Below are 16,130 nucleotides of genomic sequence, written 5' to 3' on the forward strand. Positions count from 1 at the left end.
ACCCCCAAAGCAAAAGGGGCTCAGAGCCAGGGCTTGGGTAGTCAGGGACCTATCATATGAGGTCTGGTGAGGCCAGCTTTGCTCTATTTTGGGAAAGTGATCAATCGTTTCAAGGGGTAACCATACTTGCCAATCTTGGGAGAACCTGGCATTCTAACAGGCACCCTATGTACCCTGACCTACTTGCCAATGACGGCTAATTTTAGCAGGGCTTGGAGATGCCAGCAAGTGCAGAGTATGTTGGGGTCACTCCTGGATAAACCCAAAGAAAGGATTAAGAGGTGTCTGAACCTCATAGAAGAGCCCAAAATGCCCTGAGCACTGCTGTCACAAAATCTAATGGCCTTCTCCATCCTATTTCTTGCTGTTTGGGTTCAAGGCAATTTAAGGAGATTCCACAACAGCTTTTTTTTTAAAAAATTCTGATTAAATCATGTATTGTTTTCCTTGGGGTACGGGGTGTCAGGCCAGCCAGAGGACCTGAATCTACTCCTGCTTGTATATGCACAGATGCTCTTCCCATCTGCCCTGCCCCATGCTTGGCCAACCTCTGTCCTTTCCACAAACACTTGGCTTCCTTCTTCCCACCCAAGTTCCATGGTGGAGCCCCAGACTTTGTGACATGCACAGTCAACCCCTCCATAGATGAAATCCAATGAGAATCCCCACTATTCACAAGACTGAAATCTCACTGGCACACACAGCTTCTCGTGCCTACCTGTTCAAGGACTGAAATCTCACTGGCACACACAGCTTCTCGTCCCTACCTGTTCAAGGCATCTGATTATCATCTTCTTTAACACGTCTGAAAGGTGGGGTGTGAATGGGCTGGCTCCAGCCACCTCATCAACCCCTCCACAGCATCTCCAACCAGCATTCAGAGAGCATGGTAGCCTGTCTCATAGCCCTGTCCCTGTGGCCTTTCTCAAACCTGACCCCACGTGGTTCTTTGTTCTGACCCTGGCCCTGGCCCTGACCCTGTGACAGCAAGCAGAGTATTTTAGGAGCTACCTCTCAGACCCATTAGTGCAGAAGTCCTTGGCTGCCTGTCTTTTGCAAAACTCAGCCAGACAGTCCTCACCTGTAACAGGTGGCCTCAGGAGTCAGGAATATCTCTACTTCCTCAACGACCCCTGCTTATTCTCAGAGAGATGGCTGTGGGTACTACAAGGAGTGGAGCCCAGTCGTTAACTCTGGTAAGGGCCACTTCACAGGCCAAAAGCCTTGAATGGGGGGGAGGGGGACCCTGAGAGTAGCATGCTCAGGTTGGGGAGAGGGATCAGTGTAATGGCCCTTGAAGGAGGGGTGCGATCCTATAGGAGACCTGGATACGCCCCTTCTTCCCTGCATCCCTTCTCACTGGTGCCACTATTGTCCAGCTCTTGAGGCAGCCAAGGGTGCTTGTGTCTGGGACAGTGCCTAGCCTGGGGACGGATTCTGAGTGCTGCTTATCTCTAAGGGATATATCATGGCTGTACTTGGAGGAGTGTTGGGCTCTCTTTCCCGGGAGTACGTGGATGGCTGACCTAGAGCCACTCACTCTTGTGTAGATAGCCACCACAGGGCCTGGGAAAGAGGGGCCAGGCTGAGGCTGGGCATGGGGGCACTGACACTATCTGACACTCTGGACATTCGGGATTGTGGCTTTTGTCTGAGGCTTCTCTGGCCTTTGTCCAGATCTTCTGAGGTCCATGGTTTCCTGGGGCCACATTTCCCAGTGCTAAGATGGTAAACACAACACTTGATGGTGTCTTCTTTTTTTCCTGCATTATAAGGTGGGCTGTCAAAGCCTGCTCGGGGAATCTGGCCCTGCCAGCTCTACCCCTCCCACTTTTGCTATTCATCGTGTGACTTAATCCAGACTTGTAGCCTTGAGACCATCTTCACACTAAGGGCTTTCAAGGGTGTTTCCCCACTGTTTCTTTCCATGAACTCTGTGCTCACACAACCAGTCATATGCACTTGAGACAAATGTGTGCAGGCAGACGGGCTGCATGCTTAGATTGGCTTCCCAGGACGCCCAATCCACTGGGTTCCTGCTGCAGCTGCTCAGGCTCGTCCATGTGATCCTCCTAATGTGTCTCTTCCTAAACCCCCTAGACCTCTAGCTGTCACCAGATGTATATATGTTCTCTAGACCTTACCGCATCTCTGTCCTGTGTGCGCTGTTACAGCACCCAGATTCTGGAGACAGCCTAACGCCACCCACTTTCATGCTATCCTGAGAAGTCCACACTCCGTAGCCAGGCATCTCTAGCCTTCCCATGGTTGTCAGGGTCACTCCCTTCTCCCCTTTATGCAACCTTCCCACTTTCTAGAAAAGTGCAGAGCCACACTCCCTCAACCCACCCTGACACATGCTTCCTCACCTCACCACCCAACCCAACTCTACTGTCTTCTAATCCTCCTCCGTGACTCTCCGTGAGCACTGGCCTCATGTGAGACTGTGCTTGAGACAGATGCTCCTGGACAGGCAGACAGCAAACGTGCTCTCAGCTCCTCTCTAACATCCCACGCACCACACAGCACACTGCCCAGAGCTGGCATCGGCTCAGGAAACCTGCTGGTGCTCCTCAGGGAACTCAGGAGAGGGGTGTCCTCCCACAGGAAAAGCCCTATGCTTTTGGCCATGAACCTTGGTTATATGTCCTGTAACTTTTCAGACAAGGGGCACAGGAGAATCTAGTGGGCTAACAGGATCTCCCTGCAACACGAGGTACTTCTAGAGACACATGAGAATGGCTAACCAGACACCTGCCTAAGTCAGGTCCTGAAATCATGCAGGAAGGAGCCCAGTGGGCGGGTGTAGGCTACGAGTCCAGGCATCTGCTTACAACCCAGCTCCGCACTCTTGGCTCTGGGGATCTGCACACTATGGCTTTGTGGGGCTTGATTGTATAGTGTGTATTCAGCATCCTGGGAGTGTCTTGGAATGATTCAGGAATAGGGGGACGTTCTCACAGTCAGCCTGACCCACAGTCCTTTCTCCTGTGCACAACCAACAGGGACTGTTAAGTACACTTCATCACGACCTGATGCCCATTTCCCTCTCCCAAACCCACAGCCTGAGGGCTGTGAAGCCTCTCCTCCCCAGGCTTCTGATCTGGTGCTAGGAGTATGGACATCTTCAGACCCAGTGCACACTGAGGAAGGGGCTTCTGTCTCCAAGGATGAGACTCAGCTTTGGAAGGCACTCTCCACAGCAAGAACAGAGTCCGTTAGCTACTGCAGCCTAAGTCTCTTCCAGGACCTCCAACCTGCACCACCAGGATTGGGGAAGATACGTGGGGGTATGCGAGGCGTCCTTCTAGCTACAGTCGTCTGGGTCAGCATGAGAAGTACTGAGGCATGGCTGGTTTGGTCAAGGCTCAGAATGAGGGTTCTGTGGCAAGGTTCTACCACTGGGGGGCAGTCTCTCCACTTCCCTAGAGCCTCATGAGCATGCAGACCTAGTTTGTTGGAAATTTCCTGTACAAAGATCTCACTTTTAAATAGATTAAGTGTTGTCAGATTCACAGGGCAGTTGCAATTCTGTTTATAAGAATGGGTCTGAGCTCTGCAGAAGGTCCCTTCTCATTTCCTCAATGCCAAAAAGTTCTACCCTCTTCTCTGGACACGGTGCAGAAGGTGGCATGGTGGTACCATGGTCTTGGGTTTATTCGTTATGGCCGTGCGGGTGAATGCAGGGTCTTAGGGTATGTTTGTGGATCTTCTTTCATAGTAGAGGAGGTTCTTGTGTCCCTTCTGTGACGTGTTCATACATTCTGTGTTCTGAAGTCACTGAATCAAAACTAAATTTTGATAGGGACAGTACATGGTCCTCTGGACATTTGGCATCAGTTTGGCTTCAGTGGTGTCCAGGACCTCGGATACACTGGCATGAAACTGCAGAGCCTGGGCCCCAGCCAGGGCACTTGCCTTTTCCAACATCTGTATAAAGGTGATGACACAAAGCTGTTGGCCCGGCCAGTCCCTCACCACAGTGAAATAAGAACACAGCAGGTACCATTCACTACATTCTCTAAGCTCTGGGCAAGTTCTCCTCAACTCCAAGAAGAAGCCACAAGGAACTTGGAGCCCTCATCAGCCAGAGAATCCAGCCACACACTACCCAGTCACCCTGAGCCTTCTCCCTAGCACTCATCCTCTTCAGAGACCCCAGCCTGAAGTGTTGGCTCCTTTTATGAAGAAACTTGAACCAAAGGCAACCTTAACCCTCACCCTCACCCTCACCCTCATCCTCACCCAGGATCCAGGCCTCTAGTCACTAGGAGGAGCTACCACTACAGAGAGGCAGAGATGAGGTCCGCCATGGCCTGAGGGTTGAACCTTTGTTAAGATCAGCCCTTCTTGTGCCACTAGACCACAGATTACTTATAATTGGGTCCCTTTGGTGGGTTTTTTTTTTGGGTTTTTTTGTTTTTGGTTGGGTTGGGTTGGGTTGGGTTGGGTTGGGTTGGGTTGGGTTGGGTTTTTGAGACAGGTTTCCTGCTACTGACTCCCAAGTACTGGGATTAAAGGGATGCCACCACACCTGGCTGATTACTGGGTCCCTTTGTATTGCTGTACCTCAAGGGAGAAACCAAACATCCTGTGGCTGCTAGTTCTCAGGAAATCTTACAAATCTAGGAGAGAAACGGGAGAGGCCCAGGGTGTTGCTTTGGGGACATCCTGGACTGCTGAGTACAACCTGGATTGTTCCAGAGTGCTGAGTGTATCTCTGGAGGCCTTCTCTGCAGGGCTGACAGCAGAAGCCACTGGCCACATGCTCACCCCATGTTCAGCGGATGTTGGTGTGTTGGGGGGTGGGGGGCATCTTTGTCCCTTTGGTGCCTTTGTCAAAACCCTTGTCAGCCCCATACCTTTCTGACTTCCCTTTGTTTAAACGTCAGGTGGGGTCCTTTAAAAAAAAAAAGTGGCCATCAACCAATGCTCTGTTCTCTCAGGAATGCTTTTGGTTAAAAAGGAAAGCAAGAGTCCTGTGCCTTGTGGACTGCATGCAGAGTTGGATAACCTGCATGCAGAGTTGGACAGGCCTGACACCAAGTCCTCTTCTCTGCCATATGCAGTCGGCTAACAGTCTCTTCCTCCCAGCCTTGTCTCTATGGCTATCGGGTGGCTGCTGCTATGTCAGTCATCACAGCTGTACACAGCTGTGTTCACAAATTATGAGGCTCTGAAGTACCCTCCCCCTGAAAAAATAGGGTTTTACTGCTGCACAAAGCGGGCAGCCATAAGCTGCCCACAGGTAGAGTCCAGCTATTCTTGCACTAGCATGTGGAGGGTGAGTCCCACACCTTGGCTATCCACATGCAGGAATGACAGTGTTCGGTCTGAGATATTCACACACAGATCTCCCATGTCAGTATCGAGAGTGTCCTCTCTCTCTCCACTTAAAGCCTGCACACTGTGGATGGCCATGCTTGGCTAGCCAGACACCCCTGTTTGGTACTAGAGGTCACTCCAGCTACTCTAGTCTTGGCTACCCTGTGCATACTGACTGGCCTATTCATTCCATGAAACCTTACAGTAGAAAAATATTGACTCTACACAGTGATACCAGCTCCAATTCTGCCTCACCAAATTCCCATTTAGAGCATTTTCTCCCATCATCCAAAATCTTAGGGGCAATGGGAATCATATCAAGGCATAGTGCTGCAAAGATCCTGTTAAGGACAAAGGCTACCCAAGTCCCTAGTGCTCAACACTCCAGAGCACCCAGGCTAATAATCATTGAGGAACTGGGTCTGAAATGTTTCAAATAAACTATGATAAATAGTCTGAGATGTGGACCATCCTGCATCGGGAGTCAAAGGGAGAAAGGAGACCCTTGGTGTGTGATGGCTTCTAGTGACAACCACAGCTGCTCCCATCCCCTCCCTCCCCGAATAGGTAGAGCAGATCCTGGCAGAGTTCCAGCTGCAGGAGGAAGACCTGAAGAAGGTGATGAGCCGGATGCAGAAGGAGATGGACCGTGGCCTGAGGCTGGAGACCCATGAGGAGGCCAGTGTAAAGATGTTGCCCACCTACGTGCGTTCCACCCCAGAAGGCTCAGGTACCTCAGGGCTCATCTGTCCATAGACAGGATCCTCTAGGCAAATGATGACATCCCCAAATCTCTGGACTGGTGTTTGTCCAGCTGCCTGAAGCCCTGGGGTGCTCAGGCCCAGCCTAGAGCTATCGATTCTCAGGAGAATTGGCTTTTTTGTCTCTAAGTTCACTTGGGGAATCACCTCCTTATCCAGAGTCTAGTCTGTTACTCTAGGTCTCATGTAGCTCCCTAGGTTCTGGCTGCCTCTACCTAAGGCAGGGGTTTCCTGATGATGCTCCTAGTTCACCTTTGACCCTTCCACAGGTTGCTCAACATTACCCCATCCCCAGTGTCTAGGCTAGCACTTCCCTCACCCACATTGTCTGGGCTCCCCAAACCTAGTCCACCTGTCAGGTAGGCCATGAGACTAAACATCTCTCCCTTTGCCTGCAGAAGTTGGAGACTTTCTCTCCTTAGACCTGGGAGGAACCAACTTCAGGGTGATGCTGGTGAAAGTGGGAGAGGGGGAGGCAGGGCAGTGGAGCGTGAAGACAAAGCACCAGATGTACTCCATCCCCGAGGATGCCATGACGGGCACAGCTGAGATGGTGAGTAGCCTAAGGGGCTGGCAAAGGAGGGCTAGCGGTCAAGGTCACCCAGAATCTCAGGAGGGTTCCAAGAACAGGAATGATGGCGGGCTACTGAGCTTCAGAGACCCACGAAGGTGGCTCGAAAGTTTAAAGTATCCCAAGTCCCAATCCCAGTCTGCCCAGAACAAGAAGGGGCTGAAGAAAGGTCAGTAGCGGGAGAAAAACCCAGCTTCTGTCCAGTTTCCTAGAGGAAAAACAAAGCTTAGGACGGAGCAGCCAGAAGCCATGCTTGCCCGGCCTTCCTCACAGGCCACCACGGCCCACCAACTGAATATGTCAAGTGGCACAGCAGAAGCCACACTGCCCAAGCAGCCAGGGTCCCTAAGCACAAGGAAGACTCAGATGGGAGACCTAGAAATAGAAGGAGCCCAGGGTTAAGATAGAACCCCACCCCCACCCCAGACATCCCCAGGGACAAGGCAAAACCAGAGGAGCAGCCAAGCAAGAGGCTGCCTGTAGCCCAGCCTTCCCATAGCAGACCTTGAACTGGGCAAGTCATGACACAGCTCCCTCATCCACCTGCAAAATGCCCAGCAATGCCCAGCCACGTGAGCGGTTCCACGGAAGGGATGAGGGCCATCAGGGCTCAGATGGCCAGGACACCTGGGAGACAGCAACAGAGACAGAAATCACAGTCACACTCAAGAAGGGATTTCCACCCAGAGCTTTGCAGGACAGCAATCTAGGCTTGATGCCAGCCAGTTCTGCACTGTGTCACCTTGCTCTGGGAACTGCAATCTGCAGGGTTCTCCATCCAGGGACGTACAGGGCCTAAGTCCTATTGAGAAGCAAACTGCAGACAGGTCCAGCATACAGTTGCAGGCTCTAGGGTCAAATGTCTTAACATCTTTAAGAGACACTTTGGCACAGTCCCTTGGGAGAGAGAACTGGTACTGTCCCAGCCCTGACCTAATACCATGCTGATGCAACTCCTAGCTCTTTGACTACATCTCTGAGTGCATCTCTGACTTTCTGGACAAGCATCATATGAAGCACAAGAAACTGCCCCTGGGCTTCACCTTCTCTTTCCCTGTAAGGCACGAAGACATAGACAAGGTGAGCCGGGGGGTGGGGGTGGGGGTGGGGGGGATGAATGGATAGGAACAGACTCGGGAAGAACTTTGCTTAGACTTCCTTCAGTTGCAGCTCCCCAACCCATGCTTAGAAAGAACCCAAGCCCAGAGGGGACTGCAACTGTGGCCCTCATCACTTCCTATCTGTAAAGCTTTGGCAAATAGACATAACATCAGCTGATTCTTACTGTGTGGCAAAGCCTCTCAGGAGATATGCTGTGGTCACCCCACTACAGATAAAGAAACAGGTTAAACAAGTTGCTTGTAGTAGGAGGTGGCAGCTGGTTGTAAGAGTGAGGCCCCAGCTCACTACAGAGCAGAAAGATACGGAGCTGCTTCTGGCTGAGTCAGAAGTGGGAAAGCTCTGAGAATCTACCCACCAGCAACTACAGCCTCACGAGTTACATCACACAGAAAAACACAGACATACACACACATATACACACATACACACACACAGACACACAGAGAGATACACACAGACACACACAAAAATGCACATACACAGACACACACACACACACGCACACATGCACACACACATGTAAATGTAACTTGAAGCTTCTAGCCTCCATATAATCTAATCTAGGCCTAGAATGTTTTCCAGCCTCTGAGACTCACTGCTGAATAAGCTCACCCTTTCTTGTTTTTTCTGAACTCTGACTGGCTGGTTCAACTCAGCTGTTCTGGCTCAAACTTCTTTCAAAGCTGACTGATTCTGGCTTCTCTCTCCTCCTCTCTTAAATTACTCTGTGTGGCCTCAAACTACATCTAGCAATCTGTTCTAATCTTCGGGCTTCTTCTCATTCTCTGGCTTGTTCTATCTTTACCTGTGTCTAGCTTGTCTCTCTGTAAAACTGTCACTTCCCCCTCTCTCTTTTCTCTTCTGTGCTGTCTTAAGTAGCTTCCTTTTCCCCCTCTCTTCTCATGAGAATTGAGCCTATCCTATTCTGTCAAATCTTTCTCTGATTCATCACTTTGTCTGCCACTCAATTAGACATCACTTTCAAACATGGGTGCTTCCTTTCGAAAACTAACATCACCTTCATTGTTTGGGATCAAAGGTGTGTCCTAAGAGTATGTCTGTATTCCAGCCAAAGGGATTAAAGGCGTGTGAGTCATATCTTAACTAGAAGTGGGTTGTTTTTCTTCAGTAAATAATACAATCTCGGGGTTCACAGTGTGATAAAATATCCTACAACACACACGAGCACACGCTTGTGCATGTGCACACATATTATAAGATCTCTGCTTTAGTTTCCTTTGTAGTTACTGTGAATAAATACTCTTCTGACAAGAGCAACTTAGGGGAACAAGGGCTTAATTTAGCTCACTGTTCCAGGTTATAGTACGTCATAGCAGGGAAGTCACAGATGCAGGAGTTGGAAGGTTGGTCTTATCACATCCACAGTCAGAAACAAAGAGTGGCGAGTGCTCCCTTGCTTGAGTTCAGCTTGTTTTCTACATATCCCTGCCTAGGGAATGGTGCTGCCCACTGGAAGAAAGTCTTTCCACCTCAATGTAATCAAGACAACTGTCCATAGGCCAGCTTAATATAAATAATCCCTTACTGGGACTCCATTCCCAGGTGATTCTGCATTACAACAAGTTGACAAAACAAATCATTACAACTTCTATCAGAGACAAAACCAGGTCATGCTCCAGGGGTCAAAGCAACAGCTAATCCCACACCTCTTATAGTTTTTAATCTTCCTGGCCTACCTCTACTCTGAAATGAATCCCTGAGCTTTGTTGCTCAGCATTCTTAGGCTGAGGTTATAGAGCATTTACCCAAAATTCTCAAGGTCCTGGGTTCCTCTGAGAGAGAGAGAGAGAGAGAGAGAGAGAGAGAGAGAGAAAATTGTTTCTAAATGCCTCTCAAAGCTGTGTGAGTCTACTTCCTCAAATGTGAAATAAGGGGCTGGGAGTGTCATGGCCTTATGACCTGATATATGGTTGGTTTAAGGCCACAGCTCCTTGTCAGTGCAGCAGCCTTGAGGTCATCCTATCCTTACAGGGCATCCTCCTCAATTGGACCAAGGGCTTCAAGGCCTCTGGAGCAGAAGGGAATAACATCGTGGGACTTCTCAGAGATGCTATCAAAAGGAGAGGGGTGAGGATAGCTTTGCCTGCCCTGAGGGGCTGCCCTGAGAATGTCCTCCTCCATCACAGGGCCCTCTCCTCAGCTCCATGTCCATAGTCTCTGTACGTCTTGGCAGGACTTTGAGATGGATGTGGTGGCAATGGTGAATGACACAGTGGCCACAATGATCTCCTGCTACTATGAAGACCGCCAATGTGAGGTCGGCATGATTGTAGGTAAGGGCTTTTCTTCCTTGCAATCCTTCCAGGCTGCACAGGGTAATAGCAGTCAATGCCCAAGCATTAACAACAAGTGCCAGTCAGAACAGGGCTGTCCCTGAGCCAGGTGGCCGTAGGGGTGTGGTGATGTGGGAACTACATGATGATAGGAAGCATTTCCATGTTTGCAACATCGGGGTGTTAGGTGGCCTGCCAGCTGCACACCCGCCCTGCCTATCTGGATGTAATTAAACTGCTTTATCTAGTAAATTTATCACACTGTACAAATCTGTCCGAGTGGGAGAGAATCAGCAGAAGTGGTGCCATCCACGTGGCTAGTCATCTCTGCCCCAGCCTGGCCCTGCCCCCGACAGCAGACCTAGCTCTGAATCTATGAACTGCTGAATCCTAAACCCACTCTGGAGATTCCAGAAAAAAAGCCACAGCTAGCTCGCGCTCCCCCCTGCTCTCTCCTCTCTCAACCAGGGGTGGGAACTCCACACCAACCCCTGCCCCCACTGTCTCAGAAGCTCCTGAGTTCTTCCGAAGCAGTATTTCAACCAAATTAGTTATCTGCTCTGGACACGGTATAGGGATGTATGTGTGGACTCGCTGAGCCCTGATTACCCAGAAAACCCCATGTTTTAGGTGCTTCAGAGCCAGATTTCCAATGTGTTTTCATTCATAGGTTCTCATCTGTACTTACGCTTGTGCCCTAAATAATACATGCTTTATAAGCATCATTCATTTTCTATTCATACATATATAAAACATTATAGGTGTGCATATACACATACACACACATACACACACACATACACACACACACATACACACACACATACACACACACACATACACACACACATACACACACATATACACACACATACACACACACACACAATACACACAAATATATTTGTTGCTATTGTTGTGGTTGTTCTGAGACAAGGTCTCACTATGTAGCTCGAGCTGTCCTAGAACTCACTATGTAGACCAGGCCTCGAACTCACAGAGATCTTTCTGCTTCAGCCTCCAGAGTGTTAAGACTAAAAGTATGTGCTACCACACCTGGCTATGTGCATATATTTTATGCTCAAGCCTGACCCCTCTGCATTTCATTTCCTACTTTTCCTTTCAATCTTGCCTTTGTAGTGAAAACTTCTCTCCTGATGTCCTTGGCTGTGCCTGCCTCTGCATCTCCTCCTTAACTCCTCCTGGGGCTCCCAAGACACTTCAATCTGAACTTAACCCAGCTACCTGCAGCTACTCTGCCCAGGTACAGCACCTCCTGTGGTGTGATCCAAAAGTGATGAGTATCTTTTGGTGGCCCATGACAAACTGCAGCAGGTCCTGCCTGAAGTAGCTTCTGGATGGCTCCAAGGACCTACATGGCACCTTACTCACTTTGAGAGTCCTCTAAAAGGGTTTTCAGGGGAGAGACTTCAAGGTGTACCTGCAACATGCAAGAGAACAAGGGGTTGGAGAGATGGCTGAGGAGTTATGAGCACTTGATACTCTTCCAGAGGACCTGGGTTCAATTCCCAGCACCCACATGGTGACTCACAACTGTCTATAACTCTAATTCCAGGGGATCTATACCCCTCCACTGACTTCTCTAGGCATCAGACACACACATGTAATGTGCAGACAGAACACTTATATACAGAACATTTTTAAAAATTTAAAAAGATAAAACCATAACATCTCACATTCATTTCCAAATGTCAAAACCACATTGGCACACCTTATTTTTCCTCCATCCCCCTGACTTCCCAGGTAAGGAGTGGGGACACCGCTCTTGTTGGAGGGCAGTCTGCAGACTGAACCAGCTACTCTTCACTACACAGATGCTCCAGTCTTCCACACCTCCTCCCGACCCCCGGTTCTTAGAGCCTAAATGTGCCCCATCCTTGCAGGCACTGGCTGCAACGCCTGCTACATGGAGGAGATGCAGAATGTGGAGCTGGTAGAGGGGGACGAGGGACGCATGTGTGTCAACACGGAGTGGGGCGCCTTTGGGGACTCCGGCGAGCTGGATGAGTTTCTTCTGGAGTACGACCGGATGGTGGATGAAAGCTCAGCGAACCCCGGTCAGCAGCTGTAAGGATGCCCCCCGCCCTCCTAGCCCACCCCAGCGGCTGCTCTGGCCTGGCACACCACAGCTGGGGCACAGCATGGAAAAGCTTGTCTATAAGCAGCTCTGGGGAGAAGCAAATTGCTAATCCCTCTGTGGGCTGGCTCAGTTACACCCTGCCCTGTGAGGTGTGGCACTGTCATGGTGGTTAGTATAAAGTCCCACCCTTCTACTCTTATAGGTGGCCTGCTACCAGATGGCCCTGAAAGACCCTTAGCAAGGTTTATCTGTTTAAGGCAGAAACTCTCAAAGTACCGATGTATGCCAGTTCCACAAAGTGAGTATTGGCATTTAGGAGAATGCTGTGGGTTGGCAGGACATATCTTGGGAACCAGCTGTCTTGAATCATGGCCACTGCTGGGTGTTGAGGTACGCTCCTCTAATCTCAACACTTGGGAGGCAGAATCAGACAGATTTCTTTGTATTCCAGGCCAGCCAGGGCTACAAAGCAAGTTCCAGAACAGCCAGGGATACATAGTGAGACCCTGTCTCAAAATAAAAATAACTAAGTAAATAAAATGAATTGTGCCTATCACAAGTTAGCCACCTATATGGTACCATTCTCATGCTAACTACTTAATGAGTTTTATCTCAGACCCTCACAGGCCTCTGTTAGGTCATTTAATATCTGCTGGCTTTCAAGACAAAATATGGAGGCTCACACATTAGACAAAAATACACCAGGCTGTCATGTGCCATGCCAGGTACCAATCCTGGGAGCCACTGAAAATAGGTAGCATCCCTTCACATGGTTGTTACTAAATTCCCAGGATGTGGGCTTCACACAAGGCCTGCCACCAGTAAGTTTTCAAAGGACCACAGAGGCTCCTTAACTCTCTGTCCCTTTAATATACCAGGGCAAGCACAGGGCCAGATGTGCCCCTCAACTGGGTTAAAAATGTGCATATTCCTAGGACCTGAGGTTTCAGAAGCCTCTGTTTACAAATGTGGGGGACAGGGTGTGAGGGCAAGAACCTTGGATAATGGCTTGGGGGTGGGAATGAGAGCGGAATTAGAGCCTCACGTGGTTACCTCCTAACCAGAAAAGGCGTGTGGGGAATTCCCGATGGCCAGCTGCCATAACCGACTGTTCTGTACCCAGGTACGAAAAGCTCATCGGTGGAAAGTACATGGGTGAGCTGGTCCGACTTGTCCTGCTCAAGCTGGTGGACGAGAATCTTCTGTTCCACGGAGAGGCCTCAGAGCAGCTGCGCACACGGGGTGCTTTTGAGACCCGTTTTGTGTCGCAGGTGGAGAGGTGCCTGGAGGGGCAGGAGCAGGGAGAAGGGATGGGGTGGGGACAGAGATGGGCTCAGTGGACACAGAGGGATGGAGCAGGGTTCTAAGAGAAGCAGGGCATTAGGTCAGGGGCACAGGGAAACATGGAGGTAGGCCTCTGAGTGTTGTGTCTTATTTAAAAAAAAAAAAAAGGCCAAGAATATGTTTTGTAGAGAACAGTACGGTGAGGTGGGAGGGGTGCCTTGGTGGCCCGACAAAGGGGAGTTGAGAAGGGAATAGACAGAGAAAGATGTGTGTGTGTGTGTGTGTGTGTGAGAGAGAGAGACAGAGACAGAGACAGAGACAGAGACAGAGAGAGACAGAATGCAAATAGAGCGAGGAGGGCCCAAATACCCCCTTAGGCCTACCTGGCTGTTGCTAGGTAACTGTTGGGCGGAGCCTAGAAGGAATGCTAACACTGAGTGTCCGCTGACTCATTATCCACGTTCCCCAGTCACTCTCTACTGCCCAGACCCAGCCAGCGTCTCTCAATTTCATGCCACAGCTCAGAGAACGTGGCATTGTCATTCTCAGGATAGAGAGAATCCGGGCCTGACCAAGGGACTGCTGGGCAGGGCAGGGCATTCCCATTCCCCCACGACCCTCAGTGACTTCCCTGCCCAATACTGCCCGCAGCGACTCCGGGGACCGAAAGCAGATCCACAACATCCTGAGCACTCTGGGGCTTCGACCCTCTGTCACCGACTGCGACATTGTGCGCCGTGCCTGTGAAAGCGTGTCCACTCGCGCTGCCCACATGTGTTCAGCAGGACTAGCGGGGGTCATAAATCGCATGCGCGAAAGCCGCAGTGAGGACGTGATGCGCATCACGGTGGGAGTGGATGGTTCCGTGTACAAATTGCACCCGAGGTCAGCCTCCACCTTTGCTCGCGCTCCAACCTCCCGGGCTCCAACCTCTCCTAAAGGAAGGCTCAAAGGGCGTGGCTTTTAGCTCCAGACTTTTGTGAGCGGATCCTGCTTGGCTCTCCCTGGGCCTAGAATACTGAATATACTGCTGTCTGGGGTGAGGGGTGGGAGTGAAGAGGTGGGGTGGGGGTGAAGAGATAGGGTGTGGGCTGCCGTGACGGGGTAGCAAAGGTGGGATCTAAAAAATGGGAGTAGAAATAGCAGCCCTATTTTCCTCCTGTTCAGCTTCAAGGAGCGGTTTCACGCCAGTGTGCGCAGGTTGACACCCAACTGCGAAATCACCTTCATCGAATCAGAGGAGGGCAGCGGCAGGGGAGCCGCACTGGTCTCTGCGGTGGCCTGCAAGAAGGCTTGCATGCTGGGCCAGTGAAATCCAGGCCACAAGGACAAGGACCTGGGTACCACGGGGACTCCACACCCCACAAATGCTCCCAGCCCACCAGGGCAGGAGACCTATTTTGCTGCTACCCCTGGAACATGGGGAGAGGCCCCTGCAAGCCGAGTCGGCCAGTGGGACAGCCCTAGGGCTCTCAGCCTGGGGCAGGGGGCTGGGAGGAAGAAGAGGAACAGTGGCACCAAAGTCTTTCTTGCTGGAGTCAGCTACAGAGAAAGGCGGGGCACACTCAGGACTTGCACTTTCACACTTCTGGCCCCCCACAGCTGAGCGTCTGGACTCCCAAGGGAATGCCTCCTGGACTTTGCAATGGCCTGGCTTCCCTGGGAACACACCGCCATGGGGAGGTAGCTTCAGCAGCTCCGCCAGATCAAACCTGGGCCCCAGGAGAGTACGGGCTGCTGGGTCACCCAGACCTGGCTGTTTTCTTGTCTGTGGCTGAAGAGGCTGGGGAGCCATGGGACTGACTGTCCAGCTACATGGAGGGGACTTTCCAGGCCACGAACATGCCAGAGACTGTTTCCGTCACACCTCCACCCCTGATGGCTTACAGTTCTGGCGATGTCAGAGGATAGAGCCCCAGAGCCCTTGCTCTAAGGGGGCCTGAAAGGGGAGGCCTCACTCTGCACTATTCGGTGCTCCCTGTCCCTTCAAGCATGATGGCATCTTCAACACTCACATCCGTGACCCAGGAGGAGAAAGCAAGCCACTCTCAGGATCCCTCCAAGAGACCACCCAGGTCCCTCTCTCCCTCATCCTGTCAGGCTTCCCAGATGCCATGCCGCCCTCTCTCCACCAACCTGGGACTGTGGGGGAGTTTTTAATTAAATATTTAAAACTACCTAAACGTGGCCTGCCCATTGTTCTTTGGCCTCCGTGCATAAGGATGGTAGTGACTCATACACAGAAATGTCACTGACATACACAGATACTCCCTAATCTTGGCTGTGTCTCCATTTGCTGTGCCCTCCAGACACTATACCCAGGGGTGTGTGAGAGGCAGGCTGTAGGAACAAGAATGAGGTGACATGGGGACACTCAAGGCACTGAATAACCCTTGCTGTGCCCAGATGCCACCCCCTCCCAGCTGCCCTTGCAACATGTAAAAGATAGAGGCCAAGATGCCAGGCCAGGTGCCACTCTGTCAGGGTGGGGGTGGGGTTGGTTCAGTTCTCGGATGGTCTCAGCTGCATTCTATCTCAGAACCAGGGAGGAAGCAATAAGAGCCAAGGTTAGGAGTTGTCCCAACAGTTTCTAAGGTCCCTCCAGAGGCTCTGGATGAAATCGCTAGCAAAAGGCATAATGCCTTTTTTATGCAGCATGAATGTGCACATTT

The 16,130-nt window shown here is 50.9% G+C and overlaps 1 protein-coding gene across 1 annotated transcript; it reads left to right on the forward strand.

The window, feature by feature from the left end:
* The first annotated feature begins 1,029 nt into the window (after positions 1-1,029).
* On the forward strand, positions 1,030-15,641 carry Gck (glucokinase). The gene is made up of 10 exons (XM_028777758.1): positions 1,030-1,196; positions 5,893-6,055; positions 6,485-6,639; positions 7,618-7,737; positions 9,772-9,867; positions 9,974-10,073; positions 11,978-12,161; positions 13,298-13,453; positions 14,110-14,343; positions 14,626-15,641. Exons 1-10 carry the CDS (start codon positions 1,152-1,154, stop codon positions 14,768-14,770), a joined length of 1,398 nt encoding a protein of 465 aa, XP_028633591.1. The 5' UTR covers positions 1,030-1,151; the 3' UTR covers positions 14,771-15,641.
* The last annotated feature ends 489 nt before the right edge of the window (positions 15,642-16,130 follow it).

Source organism: Grammomys surdaster, unplaced genomic scaffold (assembly GCF_004785775.1).
Source record: "Grammomys surdaster isolate TR1022 unplaced genomic scaffold, NIH_TR_1.0 67, whole genome shotgun sequence".
Classification (NCBI taxonomy): Eukaryota; Metazoa; Chordata; class Mammalia; order Rodentia; family Muridae; genus Grammomys; species Grammomys surdaster.